The sequence below is a fragment of the Bactrocera latifrons genome, unplaced genomic scaffold (genome assembly GCF_001853355.1).
Source record: "Bactrocera latifrons isolate USDA-ARS-PBARC rearing strain unplaced genomic scaffold, ASM185335v1 scaffold_53, whole genome shotgun sequence".
Lineage (NCBI taxonomy): Eukaryota > Metazoa > Arthropoda > Insecta > Diptera > Tephritidae > Bactrocera > Bactrocera latifrons.
In genome coordinates this window covers 520,583-541,514 of record NW_017537190.1, presented here as the reverse complement: position 1 = coordinate 541,514, position 20,932 = coordinate 520,583, and the positions used below count along the sequence as shown (strand labels likewise).

Here is a 20,932-nt window from a genome sequence, read left to right as displayed (position 1 = left end):
AAAATGTTAGTGAACGAGTGTGGAACAAAGTAAAATGGTATGGACAAAACCGCGGCAAATAGTGCAACGATTAAGTTCCCTATTTTATATGTTGTGTTGAAATCGTAATTTTGTGATTGTTACGGGTAGTGGCACAGAGCGATTTGAAGAATGTGAGTTAGCTAATTACTACAAGCTTCGTACGAACTGATTATAATCAAGAAAGAAATTTAAGAAGTTCGAATAATATACGCTGTGCTGTGTAAGCTATTTGTGCTCTTGGAACAAAGTCATGTCGATAAGGCGTGGTGATGAGCTGATTGTGTGTTATGGAGCCAGGCAGCTTTAGCCAACTCCAAATTAAATAAAAAATTAAATTTATATAGATTCGAAAGAGGGAAGAGGAAATTAATCAACTAAAGACATTGCATTATTTTTGCGAATATGCTTGTTAATACTTTTTAGTGTGATTAATTGAGTATATAAATTGTGTTTTATGTGGTTTAAATGAATTTGTTTTACTCAAATGCCTGTGAATTTAAAAATATATATACATATTTTGAAAATTATAAAAAATTGATTCGTACAGTACGTATTTATACCAGTTTTAAAATTAAATGCTGTGAAGATGTTTATTAAATATTTCTCTATGTAAATAATGTAATAGCTCTCACCGCAGTCAAGTTAATTGAAACGAAAGTTAACCAAACTCATGCAAATATGAACTCGTTATATCGGAATTTCATTTAATATTCATAATTGCGAGTTTATATCGTCAATTTCAAGTAAGTGGCTGATGTTGATAGCGATAGTGATAGTAAAAGTTGTTGCAATAGTGAAGTGTATAGCAAAACAGGAAAGATAGAACAGCAACAAAGTGTCTCAATAAGGTGTCAATTCAAAGTGAAAACAAAACAAGATGACGTCGACTGCGGCGACGACGCCAGTGTGGAAGGAGGCGAATAGCAAACATGCTTTCGGGATTGGTAAGTTTATATTAGACAATTTGTAATAAATAAATTTAGTATAAATAGAAAAGGTCACAGCAAGATTTTATTGCGCTAGTGTAATATTAATAATAAATATTGTGTTGACAAATCTACAAAAAAATCTGACCAATGAGTTTCTTACTATTCAATTGTTTTTATATTTTTTTTCCGATTTTCCATGAAATCATCACAAAAACGCTAATGCTATCCACACCATATTTCATGCCATTTAATAGCCCACTGTGTATGTACTTAACTCTCCTCTACATCACAGTAACACTCCTTCATGTAGTTATTATTCGAGACATAAGTTTGGATTTCTAACAAAATAAAATTTAGATGGTTTTTATACAATATAAAAAAAAACAAGTTTTCTCTTCAAATCCGCCTCGCCACACCTAGCATTCCTCACTTAAAGGTATCAACTTGTCCTTTCAAGAAAATTCTTAGTAGGTACCATGGACCATTAGTGTTTCTATTTACCTACCACTTTTCCTCGTCCATTATCTTTTTCACCTTTCTTTTGTTGCGTATCATGCGGGCACCCTAGGTCATTCGTTTATTTTTAATGTTTTGTCTCTCGTGTAGAGTTCTTCACAGCTACGGGCCAAAGTGCAATTAGAAGGCTAAAGGACTGTAGCGGCAATTGACCTCCTGCTGAGCAACTTGTTACATAGCATCATTGTCGTGTAAGCACGCATGGCAAATAGTGCTCATATATTACCACGATACATTTAGTCGGAATGTGCGCGCATTTTCCACACTTTTATATTGCTGGTCGTCCAAAATTTTGTACACACTCCACATGCATACATACATATGTGTATGGGATTTGCCACGCTGGAAAATACTGGTCGCACTTGGAAAAGTGGAGCACGCTTCGTGTTTCAATATTGTCGTACTTGAAAATGTTGAAAAATAAGCATGGCAGGCGTTGCTGATCGGTATATTTTATGGTGGCCGGCCACTAATGCGCACATAAGTATTGCCTATGTGGAATTTCAGTAGCTTGTCATCGAGCGTAATATGGATTTTAATTTGCTTCAGATGACTCGCAACATAATATATACTATACATTTGTATAGTTGGTAAGAACATCCCGTGTACGTGTGTGCCATGTACGTGCATATTTACGTATGCTCGTATGGTTACCTATATGCTACAGGTACATCGTTAAATATATTCAACGCTTTTTGCTCTGAAACATAAACTGGCCTGCACTTGAATTAGAAACAAGTATCAAGTAACATACGGACTTCAGTATGCCAGAATAGCTGCCGCACCGAGCGCAATAACTGTGGCAGTGACCATGAAACTCGATTTAATTATCTATTTATCTGAGGTTTCAAATAATATACATGGATATGTATGTGTGTGTGAAAATATGTACATATATGTGTAATTGCAATTCGCGTTGAATAGCTTCAGCTTGTGGCACTCATGTTCTCTGCGTAATCTTTTGTAATCTGCTAGTTTATCGAAATGTCATAATTTAGTTGATTGAATTCTGCTAATTGAATTTCATAGTGTTGACACTCTGATTGAATGGCATTGAACGATTTCCATATGTAGTATAATATTTACATTTGAAATGTATGAATAAGCAATATTTGAAACTATAGATAAAAATACATTTATATTGGCAAATATTGATTTTTTTTAAATAAGTATGAGTTATTATAAATATATTTTATTTGTATGTTTGTACTGACACTTGCATTACGTACATATGTATGTACATTACGCAACATATAGGACTTATTAATCCAATGCTAAGAATAGTGTCATATTATTTCTTATCTTCGGAGCTATTTTGAGAAGAAAAAGAAAAATTGTTTTATAAGGTAGCGGACGTTTCTGTCTGGGTGTTACAAACATCGTTGCAATCTTAACATAGCCTGTTGAGGGTTTAAATATAATAATCTTCCTTGCTTTTGCAATAAGACCTGGCCAAGGTCTATGTGTATACATACTATGTATCTATATAGCCCTATCATTCACTTAGGCAGTAGTATCTCGCAACACATAAATAAAATTCATACGACTAAATATCTTAATCTCCACATCTATCTTCGATTGTATGACAGCAAAGTAAATACTTGATAAGTTCATAAGCATTATAACAATACCACTGCCCTATATTTGCAAATAATTCACTACATATCTATGCACAAACTATAAAAAAGTTGTATAACACAAATCATACTAACTCCAATGAAAATTAATCTCATACAACTGAAAACTGGCGGTTCCACTTCGACGCTTTCAATGAACAATTCGATAGTCCAATAGTGACAAGCGCCTAACGCCCCACAGCCAGTCTCCAAGTACGTAAATAAGCACGTAATGCCGTCATAACAAGCGAACTTGCAATGAAAAATGAAAATTATACATCCAAAAACAAAAGATAATTTAACAAAAGTAGAAAATATTTGGTCAAAAAGTAACAATTATTCTCATAGTACGCGTTACTTGAAAGAAAAACTTATAATTGGCTTAACGCGTTTCTCACCTCAAGCCGCGCATCTCACCTCAAGCCTCGCCAGCCACAAACTTAGTAGTTACTTACGTACAATTTTATGTATTATTAATTTATATATGGTATGTATGTGTATGTGTTTATATACGCTGTTGTTTATGGTTAATATCTATGGTTGAGCTGTCCGCGCGTTGCTGATATTCATACTACTTATAGCGACACGGTACCTCGGCTATCGTCACGTTATTACTTAGTTTTTTCACCAGCTTTTTGTCTTTATCTTTTGCCTGTTTTTCTTAAAATTTTTCACTACTCATACGGCTGTCTTTACAATTGCGTTTTTTGTTTTTAATTTGTTTTATGTGCATAAACTCTAACGAAATATGTCTGTATGTAATGTTTTTTTCTTCTTATTTTTTTTGCTTGTCTTCTATCTCGTGAAATTCTCACTTTGCTATCGCTCATTTTTTCGTTTACTGTTTTTTTATTCCATTTATATTCGATAATTATTCATTATTAGCAATATATGTACGTTTTATTACGCTTTACACTGTGTTGCTTGCCTTAACTGGTGTCACTCATATTGTGTGTATTTGTGTTTGTAGGTGGTTGCAAGCATTTGCACCCACATCATCTTATTCAATCATTTATTCATATTACTGTTTTATTGTTATTATTTTTTAATTAAATCAATTATTCATATTCCACAACATTCCAAATTCTAGTTATACTTTTGCTTTTCTTTACCTTTGGTATTTAAGAGGGTGAACACAAATATTGGTTGATTTGTGCACATCAAAGTCATTATCGTTGTCTAAAATACTGGAAAAATAGAAATTTATTTTTGTATTCTAATCCGATCAACTAAAATTTAAAAATTAATAACAGAAGTCATTTTTAGTTGTACTGAATAAACATGTTCCAACTTGTTTACTTCACAAGGCAAATAAAAACTTATCGGCGATTGCAAAAAAAAAAAACAAGAAAGTCAATTATTTAAACGAAAAAGTTTTAAAATAACACACAGAAGTAATCATTTCTGTTGTACTGAATAAACATGTTCCATCTTGTTAATTTGACAAGGCAAACAAAAGGTAAACAAACACTTAACGGATATTACAAAACAAAGAGAACCAGGTTGGTTTCGAAACAAACACTCACTTTTAATTAATATTTTTTCTTAAAAATAAGTTTTTAAATAAAAAAAGTTGTAAAATATAATAAGGAAGTAGTTATTAACTACTTTCTTGATAAAAAAAATAACTTTAATATAATTAAAAAGCAAAAAACTTAAATAACATCACTAAAGTTTATAGACCAGTGCAGAAATCTTTAAAAATTATAAAAAAAAAGAAAGGAATTATTGTAGGTTGTAACATATTAGAAATTGCAAGCATTACAAGAAAAACAATTAGCGGGCGATCTGAGATCGAGAAGAGGGCCATGGTTGATTTTTTAAAGATTAAAAAATTGTTTATTTCGATTTTCGGCATACATAACTTCGACTATTATTTAATTATTTTTTATTTAAATAAATTCATATAATTTTTAACGAAACGAAATAAGAAAAAAAATGTAATGTATTCTTTTCACTTTATGGTATTTTTAAAATAATTACTGTGTGTTAAAAAATATTGGAAAATGATAGAAAAATAAAAATTAGCTACTGATATCTAATTCTATACATTATATGTAATATTCTTAAATTTGTTTGTTATATTTTTTTTTTCTAAATTTCAATATTTGTAGAATCGGTTAAATTATAAAAAACAATAACTAAATTTCATGTAAACACAATGAGATTAAATTATTGTGGTATGATATTAAATAAAGAAAAAAGACATAATTTAAATTTTTATTTTTATGAAAAAAAAAATGTTTCAATAATGATATATATTTATATTAATAATTTATAATATACAAAGTTTAAGAACTAATATATAGTATTTTATTAAGTTGGCTTTCAAATTATTTTATGGCTTTTAAATTATTTTCCAATAAACTACAAATTTTATTGAATTACCAAAATGCCGTAATTTACATATTTATTTTACTTTGTTTATATAATCATAAAACTGAAAATAACTTCAAAAACTTTTCCACCTAAAGCCTCTTTCCACAAACGCATAAAATGCGCCCCCTGAATTTCACTTTTTGCTGCTTGTTTACGCATTTGCCTCGAACGCGCTATGTGGCCGGGTGAATGCCACCGCTCGCCGTCTCGTGCCAAAATCGCGTATCCCATACTCGAAGTGAAATACCCGAATTCGTTTAATTATGGTGTAAGCATTCACATTTATTAGAGCCCAACAGCACTTCACCAGCGAAGACACCGCAATCAGCTTTTTCTTTCTATACATTTACAATAAATATTTCATTTTGTAATTTATTTCTTGTGTTTCCAAAGTTCTTGGCGTTTTCCCCAACACCAACTCCACTCATCTCATAATTGCCGCACATCTGTGCATGTGCCGGAGGGTGTTTAAAAATAAGCTCCCTATGCTTTGCCAACGTAGTCGCTTCCTTTAACTTTTAATCTGTTTTGTGGTTGTTTTTGCTTCCATATACACATTGCATTTGCTAAGTTGTTGACTTTGCCGCCGACTGAGCCCACTTGCATGTGCATTGGCCTACACTTTACCTGCCTGCCTGGCTGCCTGTCGGTTGTGGCTGTGTTGGTGGCGCTGCAGTTGGTTTGCTCTTGCAACCGTCTGCTCGTCAGCGCCGGCGAGGGCAAATGTGAAACCCATTCGTTGAGTGCTGCTGCTGTTGCATGCTGGTTGCTGGCGCAACACGTGAGTCAATTGTGTTTGTGTACACTTGATTTCTTGATTCTTTGTTTCATTATTTACCGTGGCACTAGTGCGTTTAATGCTGTCTGTATGCTCTCCTAATGAATTCTTAGTTTTGTGAGTGGATAATTTAGCTCTGTATTTGCTCACAGGAGCAACGATAAGCGTAATAATTGGGCTAGTCTCCAAGTGGAGTTTTGTTGAACATTTCAATTTAATTAATTGTAGTTTTTTTAATCATTAAGAGTGTAAAGTTTAACTAATATTTTTAATTTCGCTTTGTACTTCGAAAAATAATAATTATTACTATTTGAAAAAATATCTCCTTTCATAGATTTCGTAGAAAATTTAGGGTTTCTTTATTATTATTATTATTTTTGTTTGGTTTGAAATTTTATTTATTTTACTTGATATATTCACCAAATTTGCCATAGACATGTTTTTTGAAGGCTGTTAATATCAGTCTCAGGCATTACGTCAGATTCTCCAAAGGTGTGTCCATCGAGATATTTCACTCGCAGTCTTGCCAACGCCTGGCAAACGAAGTGAGACGAGATGATTCCCTCTCATATTCCTCCATACAGCTGCCGTTCATATAGAATACCGAGATAGACACTGCTAAGTGCAAGTAGTTCGAAGGACCTATTACGTTTAGCATGACTCAAAAGGATCTTGCTGCGTGGCACAAGCTCTGGTCGTTGACAAACGATTTCTGAGCTCCCTGAAGGTCTGTAGGTTCAGAGCTAGAACGCAAGAGGACATCGGACAAGCGTTTCGCATTCAATCGGATAAAATTGGGGAAAATCTCCCCTTCCTAGCAAGCTCATCGGCTTTGCAGTTTTCGCGGCTATTTGTAATCAGGGCATGCACTCCTTGACTAGTTTTCAGCGCATAGTCAACGAGCTCAAAGCCTGTGTAGGCGCTCGGCTATCAGAGTGAATGCACACCTACCAGAAGGAGGCTGCATTTCGGAGCGGTATATATGTACATATTTTCCACCTTGGTTGGGTTCGAGACCGACCTGAAACCTCTGACGTGCTGTGAGTCCGATCTGAATTTTCAATTCTAGCTGCCTTTAGGTTTAAACCACAGCCATCACAAATCTCCCCAAAGGTCCAAACCCAATGAGAAGATTGGAGCGAACTCCAAGGGCGAATTGCTCTCCGTGGTATCAGAGTTAAGTCTCCGGTGAGACCTTGTAGCTTTTGCTACTACCAATTGAGCGCCCATCAAACTCAATGACTTATTTATATATTTTACTGTCAACAGCTGATGAGATTGAATCACATATTTGATGAATCTGCGAAAACTGGGAAAGCTTGGCTGGAAAGTTTTGATGCATCCACCGTATAGTCCTGACCTTGCACCATAGGACTACCATTTGTATCGGTCAATGCAGAACTCCCGTAATGGAGCAAAGTTAAAGAGAAGTCTGTGAAAAACAATGTTACCCAACGACCACAAATTCAACGCAACGAGTCCTTAAATATAGGCAGATACTATATATTATATGCCTCTTTCAATTCCACCCTCATTTATTTGTTCACAATTTAAAAACTCAAAAGCGTGATAAATATGTACATAAGTACATGTATATACATAAATGTATATGTACATATTGTGTTTCTGAAATGCTTTCAACATGTTTGAACTCCAATAAAGGCTGACTTAAAGTGAAAATTTACAAAATAATGCAAAAATGCGGCCGACACTTAAATATGCCAGCGCATATCAATGGTCTTAAGCTTAATGTACATAATATTCATTTCTATAAATAAATATCCGAATATTTACATACACACGTACAAATGTGTACATATTTCATGTATAATCTGAGACAAGTAGCTAAAATATGTCACCACCACTTGTGGTGCTTTTAACCCTACAACAACGCTTTGTTGCACTTGCTTCGAGTGGAAGGACATAAATATTCATACATACATACACACATAATTGCTTGTATGAATGTGCCTACATTTCAGTACTTTGTATAACTTCTAGCATGCTCTCATCACAGAATTGACGGTCCATTAACACAATTAAGCAAGAATTCTGTGACTGAATGATCAAATGAAGAAACGAAGAAACTGTCGCCGCGACTCGCACTTTTCACCCCATAACCGTTGAATGGCAATTAAGTGGATATGCATACGAACATGCCTTGCAAGAAATGCTGAAGGCGTTTAGTTGCTTTGGCATTCACGTCCGAGCGTAGCAGAGAGAGTTTCGTTCATATTTAGAATTTATTCATAGAAAATATAAAAATATCTTTTGCAGATGAGTATTAAAAATATCATTAATTATTATTTGGAATACATTATATCATATTACTAAATGTTTTTTCTTTTGTTATTTATTTTATTATTATTTTTTTTTTTTGGAAAAATGTAACTGAAGTTTCTGTTATTGCCGTATATTTAAAGAACGCGATCTCTTATATAGGAAATAATGTATAAAACTGATTATAAATAGAGTTATTCTGTTTCTAGAATAATGTAATATTGTTACTGTTAGAGAATATACTCTATTAATGTTGCGACGAACTTTGTAGCGCTCAACAAGAAAAGTCAGAAACAGTATTAAGTATGCATACGTACGTGGGTTGCCTTTGATATTTTGGAATTTGAGAACAAACTCAGATTTTAATCTTCGAAAGTCGCCTTATTGTTTTTCAAAAAGTTCTCCATTAAGATCAATACACTTTTGCATGCGTTTGAAGCAATATTCGAAGCACCTTTGCCACTCTGATTGAAGAGTATCCAAAACATGCTTTTTTTAACGCATCTACCGTCTCTTCAGGTGTTGAAAAACGTTGAGCTCTCTTGATCGCTTAGTTTAACTTTTACGAACGAGAATAAAAAGAAGTTATTTGGTGCCAAATAAGGATTATACGGAGGTTAACTCATCAACGTAATATTTTGAGTGCTTAAAAATGCAGTTCTTTCTGTCGATGTATGTGAGTGCGGATTGTGGGGCTGAAGGGTGATCCGTCTTCTTCGATTGATTTTCCTGATTTATAGACGTGTTTCGCAGCACTGCTTTCGTATTTTGTTAACATTTCTCACGAGCTTGTTCTGAGCGATTGGCAAATTGTATGGGAAGCAACATGAACAATTATTTTTATTTTGCAGTCAAATGTTAATGCAATATTGAATGTATGCTTTTCACAAAATATGTAAGCAACCTACGTACGTTTAGTAATTTTAATTTAGATTTTCTGGCGATCCCTGTAAATATGCCCTATTTCTGTATCTTCTTCTTTATTATCGAGCAATAGCTCGCCAGTCGTTCTTCCTTTTAGCTGGTTGGCGCCGATTGCAGATTCCAAATGAAGTCCTTCTCCAACGGAGTGGGGATCTTCCTCTTCCTCTGCTTCTCCCGGGGGGTACTGCGTCGAACACTCTAAAGTTGAGGTGTTTTCATCCATTCGGACGACATGACTTAGCCGGCGCAGCCGCTATCACTACTTTGAACTATGTCAGTGTCGTCGTATAACTCATACAGCTTCTCGTTTCATCGAATACGACATTCGACGTTGCCAATGCGCAAAGGACTATAAATCTTTCGCAGAATCTTTATCTTGAAAACTCGTAACGTCGACTCATCAGTCAGCTATCATCGTTCATGTCTCTGCACTATATAGCAGAACGGGAATAATGAGTGACTTATAGTTTGGTTTTTGTTCGTCGAGAGAAGACTTTACTTTTTAATTGCCTACTCAGTCCAAAGTAGCACCTGTTGACAAGAGTTATTTTACGCTGAATTAATACTGATTCCAAGGTAAACGAAATTATCTACGACTTGAAAAATGGAGCCGTGTGTAGAAGTTCACGCAAGTGAGAAAAGTTCTCTGAATGCTATTCACTTGAGAAAAGCCAGAAACGATTCTTTTATATATGGTTCAAGTAGCTTACGACTTTCAGTCTTATACTACGCAAAAAAAAAACATCCGTTTTTGAAGACGAGATAAAGTGAGAATGCGAAACTTCCATCCCCCAGGTTGTACGCTGGGACCCGCCTCGTAAAAATCACGTAAAAAGCAGTCTCGGATGAGAAACCCCCTAATTCTGTTCAGGGTTCCAAAAACACGCCATAGGTCCTATATTTTTTCCATCAATTCGATTTTATTCCGGAAATCTAGTATTTATTCTTACAAGTTTGGTGTTTTACTACAGGGTGTACTTGTAATAACAATATGTATTCTCGATACCTACATATGTATGTACATTGTACATACATACATACATACGTATGCATATTTATCAGTACAAACAATTTTTTTATTTTATTAAATCTTTTCTCCGATTGCTTTCTGTCAATGATTACTCACTCCACTATATTGGAAAAAAAGAACTAATATGCACATAACTCCCCCACTTTTCCTTGCATGCGGCACGACCATTACTGATTAAGCGAATTGAAATTCAATCGACGAAAGCAATCGACATCAGGGCTACGACGGGATTACTGCGCTTTGGCATCGATTGCATGCTTGGCTCCAATATATGTATACATATGTATGTATTTATGTACGCGCACATAAGTAGCTAAGCATAGTATCTGAATCATATCTAAACCTACTATGTATGTTGATTAGACTGATCGGCAATGATTGAAAGCCTGGGCGTGGCAGGGCGGTGTGTGCAAGCTGTTTAACTTGATTTTCAATTCTCTTATTGCCAATTGCGGCCTTAACAATGGAGCAGCCAATGACACACACACATATATGTATGTACATACGCATACTCACACATGTGTATATGAAGCAATAGCTGTAATTTACAGCTTAATTGCCGGGGACAATTGAGTGTCAGCCACAATCAGACTGTTACTCCGATGTTCCGCTATCACTAGGATTTACTGCTACTTTGCTACTTTCATTTGTGCACTTATTTATTACTATTTTTTGTTGTTGTTGGTATTTTAGTTAGCGCTTGTGTGTATAATTAAGTAAATAAATGTATATTTTTAATATCGTGCGCATTATTTTGGCCTCAATTAATCGCCTGCTCCACCACCCGTCTGCTCTCCTCTCTCCCTCCCACCGTCGTAGCGTGCAGCTGTGCGCGGATGTCGTACGCCATCCACACGCTTGGAAATGTCGAAACGCTCTGACTTACCGAGCTTATCGTGTCGCCGCCCTCCTTCTTTATCGCCTTCCGATGGCACTTTTGGTTGCTCAAACGCTTAAGCCGTCACCGCAGTCGAAGCCGAAGCTCGGCTTGCACTGCCGTCACGTTGAAATCGTAAAATAATGTAGCTATGAAATTTCTTTATTGTGAAAGATGAAAAAAAAAAACAGGGTTGGGCATGAGTGGCGGTCGGCGGGTGATCGCCAGTGACCCAACTGACAGACACACTGATTGTGAGCGTGGGGCGTCTAGCTAGCGGGTGGCTTGGGGGCTTTTTTCAGCTAAACCTTCTAATGCAATATGCGTCATTAAAAATCTATTCAATTTTATTTGTTTCCTTTGATTTTTTGTTTTTCTTCATTTAATGCCCATAAGTAATTTCCTCCATTTCTAGCAAAGTGTGAGTTTTATTTCTCTTGTATTGCTTTCTCGATATGGCAAAATGTTGCTAGATAAAAAATATATTGTTTCGACATACATTCGTATACAACGGCGTTTTCAATAAGTTTTTTTTGGGAACCACATATTGTCCAAGTCCATATGCTAGATTTCGAGCCAAAAATATTCGGTTATCATTAAGCATTGTCACGGAAGAAGTACGGCCCAATGACGCCGCCGGCTTCTGGTGGTCAAGCAGCTTCAGTTCTAGGGTCACCTTGATCTTATAAGGATATAGGCCAAGATCTTTTCGCAAAATTCGCCACAACGACGTCACAGAGATGCTCAATACTTGAAAAAGACGTGTGAAAAACTGATTGGGGTCTTCCTCAACTGATGCGCTATCGCCAGCAATATTCTCTACAGCACGGGCACTTCTTTGGCTCATTGACACATACTGTGCCTGTGGATTCAAACTTTTCCACTAGACGCTCAATTGTTGATCTGACAGGATGGTTATGACCGCCATAAATTGGACGTAGAGCTTTTAAAGTTGAGGCCACAGACTCCGAATTTCGGTAGTAAATTTTAATAATTTTGATTCGTTGTTGGGTCGTAAATCTTTCCATGATGAAATGGCAAACCTTTCTAAAGAGAAATGCCAAAATTCCGGGTAAAAATATGGATGTTCCTATTCAAAAACCTGTTTCAATATTCAAAGAGTTTTTTTTTTTTTTCAGAGCGGAACATTATATCATATAGCTGACATTTAAATGACTAATCGAAATGAAGTTCTTGAAGCCTATTCTAGCACACACCGAAATTTTTCTTCATTTATTATGTAAAATAAACAGTCACGTATTGGTAATCTTTTACCGTTATTCGATATTTCTTTGACATTTTACGATTTTTACTTTCGTGCATTACTGTTATACCGACATTCAATGTGATAAACGTTTTTATTCTTCGCTTTTAACCCTAATTGACATTTGAAGAACATGTGCATGTATGTGTGTAAGTGTGTTTTCATTGTCGCTTCGGCAACACATAGAATGCTTTGCTCTTTAAACCCACTTCCGTTAGACGCATGCACAACGTTACATTTGAGCAATAACGTAATCTGTCACCAAGGAAAACACATTTTGACAAAATATGACCCACATCAAAAAATTAAGTGTGCGACAAAATGCACGGCTCGGTTGTTGTGTGCATTTTGACATAAACAAATTATTTCTTATTGTATTATATTACATAATAACTTTGCAGCAGCTTGAAAGACGCCATTGTATAAATACAAAAAGAATATGAGCGGGGATATTTGAAAGCGGGCGGTAGCTAAAATGCCTTTTCAGAAATCTTTCCCTTTGTATAACTTTTTTAAAGGATTTTTTGCGTTTAGGATAACAAACAATGGAAAATAGCTTATTGTAAATCCTATATTTATTTTCACCCTGGGAAAAGCTGTGGTAATAATCACTAAATAGCAAAAATATCCTTTATAATTCTTGACGGACTTATTAGGGTCTCTTTGGAGATCAATTATTTCTAAACTGCGAATAGCCTTGAGAGCCGAAGTGCGTTCTGCTTGGTTCACTTTCCATCGACCTTTTCAGGCAAGGAAGCAAAAAAAGTGCGGTGAGGCCACATCTGGGCTATAGGGCGGCTGCGGAAACGTTGGGATGCCAGCCTTCGTTAGGTAGCTGTTCACAAGAAAGGCGGTGTGAGCCGGGGCGTTGTCGTGATGCAACTTCCAATCGGCTGCGATGTCTTATCGGACTCGATTGACCATTCATTTAAAACTCTTGAGGACTTCCACGTAAAACTTGGCGGTTTGTCCAGGAGAAACGAATTCATGGTAGACGATGCCTTTGATGTCAAAAAAGACAATGGGCATCATTTTCACTTTGGATTTGCTCATTCAACACCACTTCTTGCTAAAGCAACATCTGGGTAAGCCTGCTTGGTCATACCAAACGTCTCTGTCGCAGATTTACCGAGTTTCACCTTAAGTTTAATCGCGTATCTCTGCTCTAACGAACGCTACATTTTCGGTTTCCACCACTTACAGAAACACGTCGCGTGAAAATGTTTAAAATCTTAAAATGTAGCCGAAAATATACCTTATTACGTTCAAAGAAATTCGAAATATTCAATCGCGTACTTTCTCTTAAAAATATTCACGAAAATCGACTAATATTTCATGCGTCACACTGGTATAGCCCCTTAATAAACTCGATATTGCCCACTACATTACTGGAAATACACTCTTATACCATTACACCACCAACACCGGGTTTTACTGTCGTCGCAGTTTTTCGTTTATTGAGTGCAGTACCAGGTTTTCTCCAAGCAAGCAACCGTCATTTTATTCCAAATATGCAAAATTTCTTCTCGTCTACGGAAATATCCCGTTTTCAAAAGTTCTCCGGGTTATTAAGGGGGTATTCTAGTCTAGAAATCGAATTTGGGATAGTTTTTAGAGGGGGCGGGAGAGACAGGTGTAACAAAAAATGCCGCATCCTGGTGACATTGATCCTGACTCCCCTGGTGGTGTGAAAAAAAATCAAAAGAAATTCTTAATCAGTAAGGATGCTGTTATAGTCCCTACCTCAGGGAACACGAATTTTTTTTTTTTTAAATGGCGACTGCTTGAAAATAAAAATAATTTTTTACGCTTTTTTTGAAATTCCTAAATTTTTTTTAAGTTTTAAAAACAAAAATTTTGACACGATGCTGGTAGGAACGATAAAGGATTATATAAAGAAGGTTGGCACAAAATTTCAAGTAAATCGGTTGTATAGAACTTGAGATAATGCCGTTACCATGTGGTAAAAGTAGTTTCGAGAAAAACGCGTTTAAAAAAGTGAGTCAAATTTCAGGCAGTCGTAAGTCATTTATTAGTGCGCTAGGTACTGCGCACTGCGCACTTTTTAAAAATCCTTTGGAGGATATGTCCTTAAGGGTCTAAACTTTAAATATATGTGACCTGGTCTACTGAAGGGGGGCTTAGGTGTCAAAAAATCCAAGAAATCAATTTTCACTTTTTAGTTGATTCGGATGGAAAATGAGATTTTTAACAGCTGTTTCCCAGAAAACTAGTTTTCGCACGTTAGCTCTCTTTTCGTAGACCAGGTCACATATGAAAAAAAATCTAATTTTTCAAAATTGTAGAGTAGAATACCCCCTCATATACTCATTAGCAAATGCAACTCGCTTTTGCTTATTCATCAATGATATGAATGGCATCTTCCAACGAACTCGACTTTGACAACCAGCTTTTTTGGTTTTCTGGAACCTCATATTAACCACTTTAGCGCATATATTTAGATCCATACAAAGTTCTGTTTGTACGCAAACTTATTCACACTCACTATCTATCAAGATAGATAGGAAATAATTGACCTTTTGCACTGCGACCTAAGTATGATCTATTGTTCTCCCTCTTATATCACATACGGTCACAAAGGTCCAGCACTCCCATATAACAGATAGTTGAGATATTCTTTATTATTTGTAATTATTCGATCGATCATTCATGAGATTTGTACAGTTTTTTTATACCCTGAACAGGGTATATTAATTTTGTCACGAAGTTTGTAACACCCAGAAGAAAGCGTCGGAGACCCTATAAAGTAAATATATAAATGATCAGTATGTTGAGCTGATTCGATTTAGCTATGTCCGTCTGTCTGTCTGTCCGTCTGTCTGTATATATACGAACTAGCCCCTCAGTTTTTAAGATATCGTTTTGAAATTTTACAAACACCATTTTCTCTTCAAGAAGCTACTCATTTGTCGGAACTGCCGATATCGGACCACTATAACATATAGCTGCCATATAAACTGAACGATCGGAATCAAGTTCTTGTATGGAAAACTTTCACATTTGACAATGTATCTTCRCTARWGTTGGCACAAGTTATTTTCTATGGCAACAATATAATCTCCGAAGAAATTGTTCTGATCGGTTAACTATAACATATAGCTGCCATACAAACTGAACGATCAGAATCTAGTGCTGGTATGGAAAACTTTTGCGTTTAATAAGATATATTCGCGAAATTTGGTATAGATTATTTTCTAAGACAATAATATAATCTCTGAAAAAATTGTTTAGATCGGTTAACTATAACATATAGCTGCCATATAAACTGAATGATCGGAATCAAATGCTTGCATGAGAAATCCTCATTTGACGATATATCTTCACGAAATTTGGTAAGAGTTATTTTTCATAAAAATAATGTAATATCGGAAGAAATTATTCAGATCGGTTAACTATAACATATAGCTGCCGTATAAACTGAACAATCGGAATCAAGTTCATGTATGGAAAACTTTCATATTTGACGTGGTATCTTCACGAAATTTGATTTGGATTACTGCTTAAGGTAATAATATAATCTCCGAAAAAAATTTTCAGATCGGATTACTATAGTATATAGCTTCCATACAAACTTAACACATAATTACTAACTGAAATGCACCTGTGAAGGGTATTTAGCTTCGGTGCAACTGAAGTTAACGCTTTTTCTTGTTTTAAATAAATTTTGTTGTGTAAAATAATAATTTTATAAAATAAGTTTTTAACATTGTTGGGCTATATCTTCTTCTCTATAATCATAAGTAGGTTGGTATTTCGCTCGACTATAGAGTGATCGTTCGTAATTCATCATCGGTTCATCGTTCAAATGTGATCGTATATATGTACATACATATGTTCATATGTATGCATGTATTTCCTGCGTTTGCATATGTTGAATATGATGACTAATCGCGAGTATTAACTGCAATAAAGAAGTGGGTATTCAAAAATACAACAAAAAGTAATAATACATACTCGTGCATAAATAACTGTGTCGCCGATAAAATCACTCAGCCAAGCAGCTATAAAAGCCGAGTTAGCATAAAAAGCTCTCGCGAATCATTCGTTTTTAACGAAAATGCGTAGTATTTTGAACCTTTAGTTTTGTTTTAATAAACATTTATAAACAAATAAATTATGTATACAACATTTCTGTATATTGTTAAATATACACCTGTTAACAAAAACCGTTTTACACCCGGTAGCAAAATAAATAAAAACAAAGGTAAACTTTTTTGCCAAACAAAAAACCGAGAGACATATGTATGTAAATGTATGTGCATATGTACATATGCCTGTAAATACGCGCATCGTAACTCTAACTGACTTGTGACTGGAATGCCTTGAAATTCACTCAAATGATGTAAACATGTATCGGCTTTCCAGCTCGTATAACACCGCTCGCTAGCTGTCCAAGTCATTCGGCGGCTGCTCTGATGATGACGAATCATATGAATCTTATGACTACTCTTGTTTATGCCGATATAAGTATGTGTGTTTGTTTGCATAATTTTTATGTTTGTTGTTTGCATTTTTATCTCAAGTTTTTACTTTGTTTTGTATACTTTTTTTTTTTAATATTTTTTTTATAAAAGTTATTTTGTTTTTGTCTTTGACGTATTCCTTTGTTAACAAATAGTTATATGTATTTGTTGGTGTGTATGTATATATGCTTTTTATGTTAGTAGTTTTGCTATTTTTTATTGGCTTGTCATTGTTAACTGCCAGATTGAAGTTGCATTTGGCTATATTGTTGTATATAAATACTTACGTACATACATATGTATGTATGTAAATATGTATGTAGATATGTATTGTATGAAGTTTGTAGTAAATGATATGTGGACATGCAGCAAGCACGCGCATTGCATATCTACGCGACATTTGCAGGCACGTGTTTTATTTGGCGACCACAAGGTAGTCACGCATGCGCACAGTGTGCTGGTAATCGACAAAATTTTTTTTGTTAAGATGAAGCAAAGAATAAAATAAAAAACATTAAAGGAAAAATCATTTACGGAAGACCTGAAGTCCAGTAAAAGGAGGGAAGGGGCGTGCTTGAATTTTTGTCGGTTAAGAATGGTTTATATCGATTTCCGGCAAAACTACGCGTCCTATGGGAAGAATTTATATGGGAATATTGTAATTAATAGAAAGGTACATATATAACTGTTGGGTATCGACTTTTTCCACAAAACCTCAAGTTGTATGTGAAAATTTCCAATAACCTGGTTTTTTTGTGATCTTGGATAAGACATTTTTTTCTTCCACGAATTTTGTTGTAAACTTGACTTCTTATGTGATGCGCCCTTCAATGGTAAATGTTTTTATTTGACGATATATCTTCACGAAATTCGACATGGATTATTGTCCGAGACAAAACTATAATCTCCGAACAAATTGTACATATCGGACTACTACAGCATATAGCTACCATACAAACTGAACCATCAAAATCGAAACTTTGTATAGACAACTTTTGTATTTGACAAGATATCTTCATGGCCTATGTATATGAATTATTTCTCAAGTCTACTTTACAGTCTTCGAATAAATTTTTCAAATTGGCCATATTATATAGCTGCCATACATACTTACCGAATAATAATGTTTTTTGTTTTTTTGACATTTTTTGTATTTGTGAAGTTTATTATAGTATACAGAGATCTTTGCTGGTATCGTTGGAATATCGGAGGATCAGTGAAAATCATATTTGAAGATCATTTGGACCTAATAAAAGTAAAAACATGCTTGGTTCCAAAAACAGTAGATTTTTGCGAAAAACATCGTCGCGTTAACATCAGTGGAACAATGCTTCAAGACTACCAGTATGTTCTGAGACGCATTATTACTGTTGATGAGTCTTAGATCCATGCTTACGTCCCGGAAATAGACGATCAATCGGCCGAATATCGTGGCAAAGGTGTGCTGAAGCCGAAAAACCACATCAAAGCAGGTCAAAAATCCATGTATTATTGACAGTTTTCTTCGGTTATTGACGTGTAGTGCACTCCGAATTCCTTTCGGCCGGCCAAACTGTCAACAATGAGTATTATTTGAGTGTTCTGCGTCGTTTTCGCGAAGCTATTCCTAAAAATAGCCAGAATTTGCGCCGACAACTCTTGGTTTTTGCAGAACGATAATACACCCCGTGTGTATTGATTATTCATGAGTTTTTCGTCAAGTTTTTAAACGATATCGCGCCGCAACCACCGTATTCACCTTATTTACCTTCGTGTGACTTCTGGTTATTCAGCAAACCCAAAAGACCGCTGCGGGAAACCATTTTGAGTCATTTGAAGACATTAAACGTGAATCGCTACGGTCATTGAAGGTTTCTCCGAACTTTGACTTTAGCAGCTGTTTCGAGTATTGGGGAAAAAACGTAGGCACAAGTCTATTGGGGTCAGGGGGACAACTTTGAAAGGGACGAAATCGATTTTGAAGCATAAATTAATAATTTTAAAATTATGAACAAAGTCTTACTATTTTTTGCCCACAGCCGTACATCTCTACGTATTTTCTCTGGATGTAATTTAAGCATTGTACTTTTAAGTTTTGTTTAGAGAAGACATTGTTTCAACAAATGCTATTCAATAAAATCTTAATTTTATGAGCCTTTGAAATTAAATAAATTTTTTTAAGATTAACTTTTAATGTTTTCTGGCTGGCCGCTCTGGCGCAGTGTGCGGCAACAACAAATAGATACAGCATCCAAGGTAAAAGTTAATGTGAAAGTAGGCAATAGCGAGCACTTATGGATGTGTGTATGTACATATGTCTGTTTATATTTAGTTTGCTTTATTTTTGCCAGAGTGTGTTACTCCAACGTGTTGGGTGATATAAGCCGTCGCATTTGCATTTGTCAACACTTGAGTGAATGCAAACTCAAAGCTGAGGTACTGTGGAGTACATACATATATACATACGTACACACTCAAGAAATGTCGCTAGAGATTTGTAGCGCTTTTTATTTACAAATCCGTGATACCTTTTGATTTTTGTAAGTTTTTGTGCGAGTCACACACACACACACAAGCACAGGAAGCTGCGGTAATTTCTTCCGCAAGTTATTCATTGTGCCACGCTTTTTTGGTGTTTCTTTTTTTTTTTTTTTTTAATAACGGCAAAAACAACAATATGTTATGTGGGTGCAGATTTTCAAGTTGTTGTGAGCGTGTCTTTGTTGGTTTGAGTATTTTTGTTACACCACTGGCGTCTCTTGTATACGCTTCTGTTGCATTTGCTGCTATAATACTTATGTATGTATGTTCATATATTTGTGAGAGAAATGCTTGTGAATTGCTATGTTTGCTTGTTATTAAGGGTGTATGTATGTGTTTATGCTTGAAGTGTCGTCCCTTTTGTTTTATGATTTGTTTGCCATTTCTGCATAATTGCTCATAAAGCACGCTTCCTTTACACACACGTACATACACATACATACGTATCTTTTCATAATTTTCACTTCTTCCGCCATTCGCTGGTATCTCCTGTTGCATTTCCGTTGCTGCTGTCAGCGCACTCGCTTTTGACTTCAATTTTGTGGCATTGAATTTTATATTTCCCATACTTACGAATTCATAAAGGGAAATTTAGTGCGCCGCCATTCAGCCATGACCGTCAGCCTAAACGCTTAACGAGTGTGTACTTATGCATGTATGTATGTATTTGTGTGTGTGTGTGTTGCGCCGCACCTTCCTTTGCTTACCTGCACACTCCGCAGCTACACTTGAAGAGTGATTGTAAATGCCTACGTCAGTGTGTGCATGTATTAGGTATGGGCTTCTGTTTGCCGCCTGTCGTTCAGCGCTTTCAACATCATTACTTATGACTTCCGGTCGCTGGGCAGTCGCGTCAGCTAGTGACTATGTGAAATTTCCTAGTTCCCCACTAAATATCTGCTTTATATTCTAGGATCTTGCTACTTTTCGTGTGTTTATTTTAAGTTGTTTCGATTTTGGTTTATTGTTTTTGTGAACACCATGTGTGTGTGTGTGTGAGGCCAAACGGCGCTCAGTCTACTCGTATTTACACGGCAGTTTAAAGGTAAGTTGTTGTTGTTGCATTGTTTGTTGTTACTTTGTTCGGCTAATTTGCATGCATTCACCTGTGGCGCAGACGTCGCTTTTGTTTCACCTCACCGCCATAACTTGCCATGCATACCGTTAATTTCTATTCTAATTTAAATATTTATTATAAGTTTTTGTTTTCACGGCTGATTGCCCACTTACTCACTTAGTTATGCAAATAGAACACACACATGAACACCTTTCTATGTAAGTATGTTTTTTTTTTTTTTTTTTTTTTTTTTTTTT

The 20,932-nt window shown here is 35.5% G+C and overlaps 1 protein-coding gene across 1 annotated transcript in view; it reads left to right on the top strand.

Annotated features, from left to right (window-relative positions):
- Positions 1–10: 10 nt before the first annotated feature.
- LOC108974136 (dedicator of cytokinesis protein 1) overlaps positions 11–20,932 on the top strand; it is a 62,084-nt gene continuing 41,162 nt past the window's right edge. The window contains exons 1-2 of the mRNA XM_018941801.1: positions 11–152; positions 647–965. Of these exons, the coding sequence (XP_018797346.1) occupies positions 899–965 (67 nt within the window). The 5' untranslated portion in view covers positions 11–152; positions 647–898. The remainder of the gene's footprint in view (positions 153–646; positions 966–20,932) is intronic.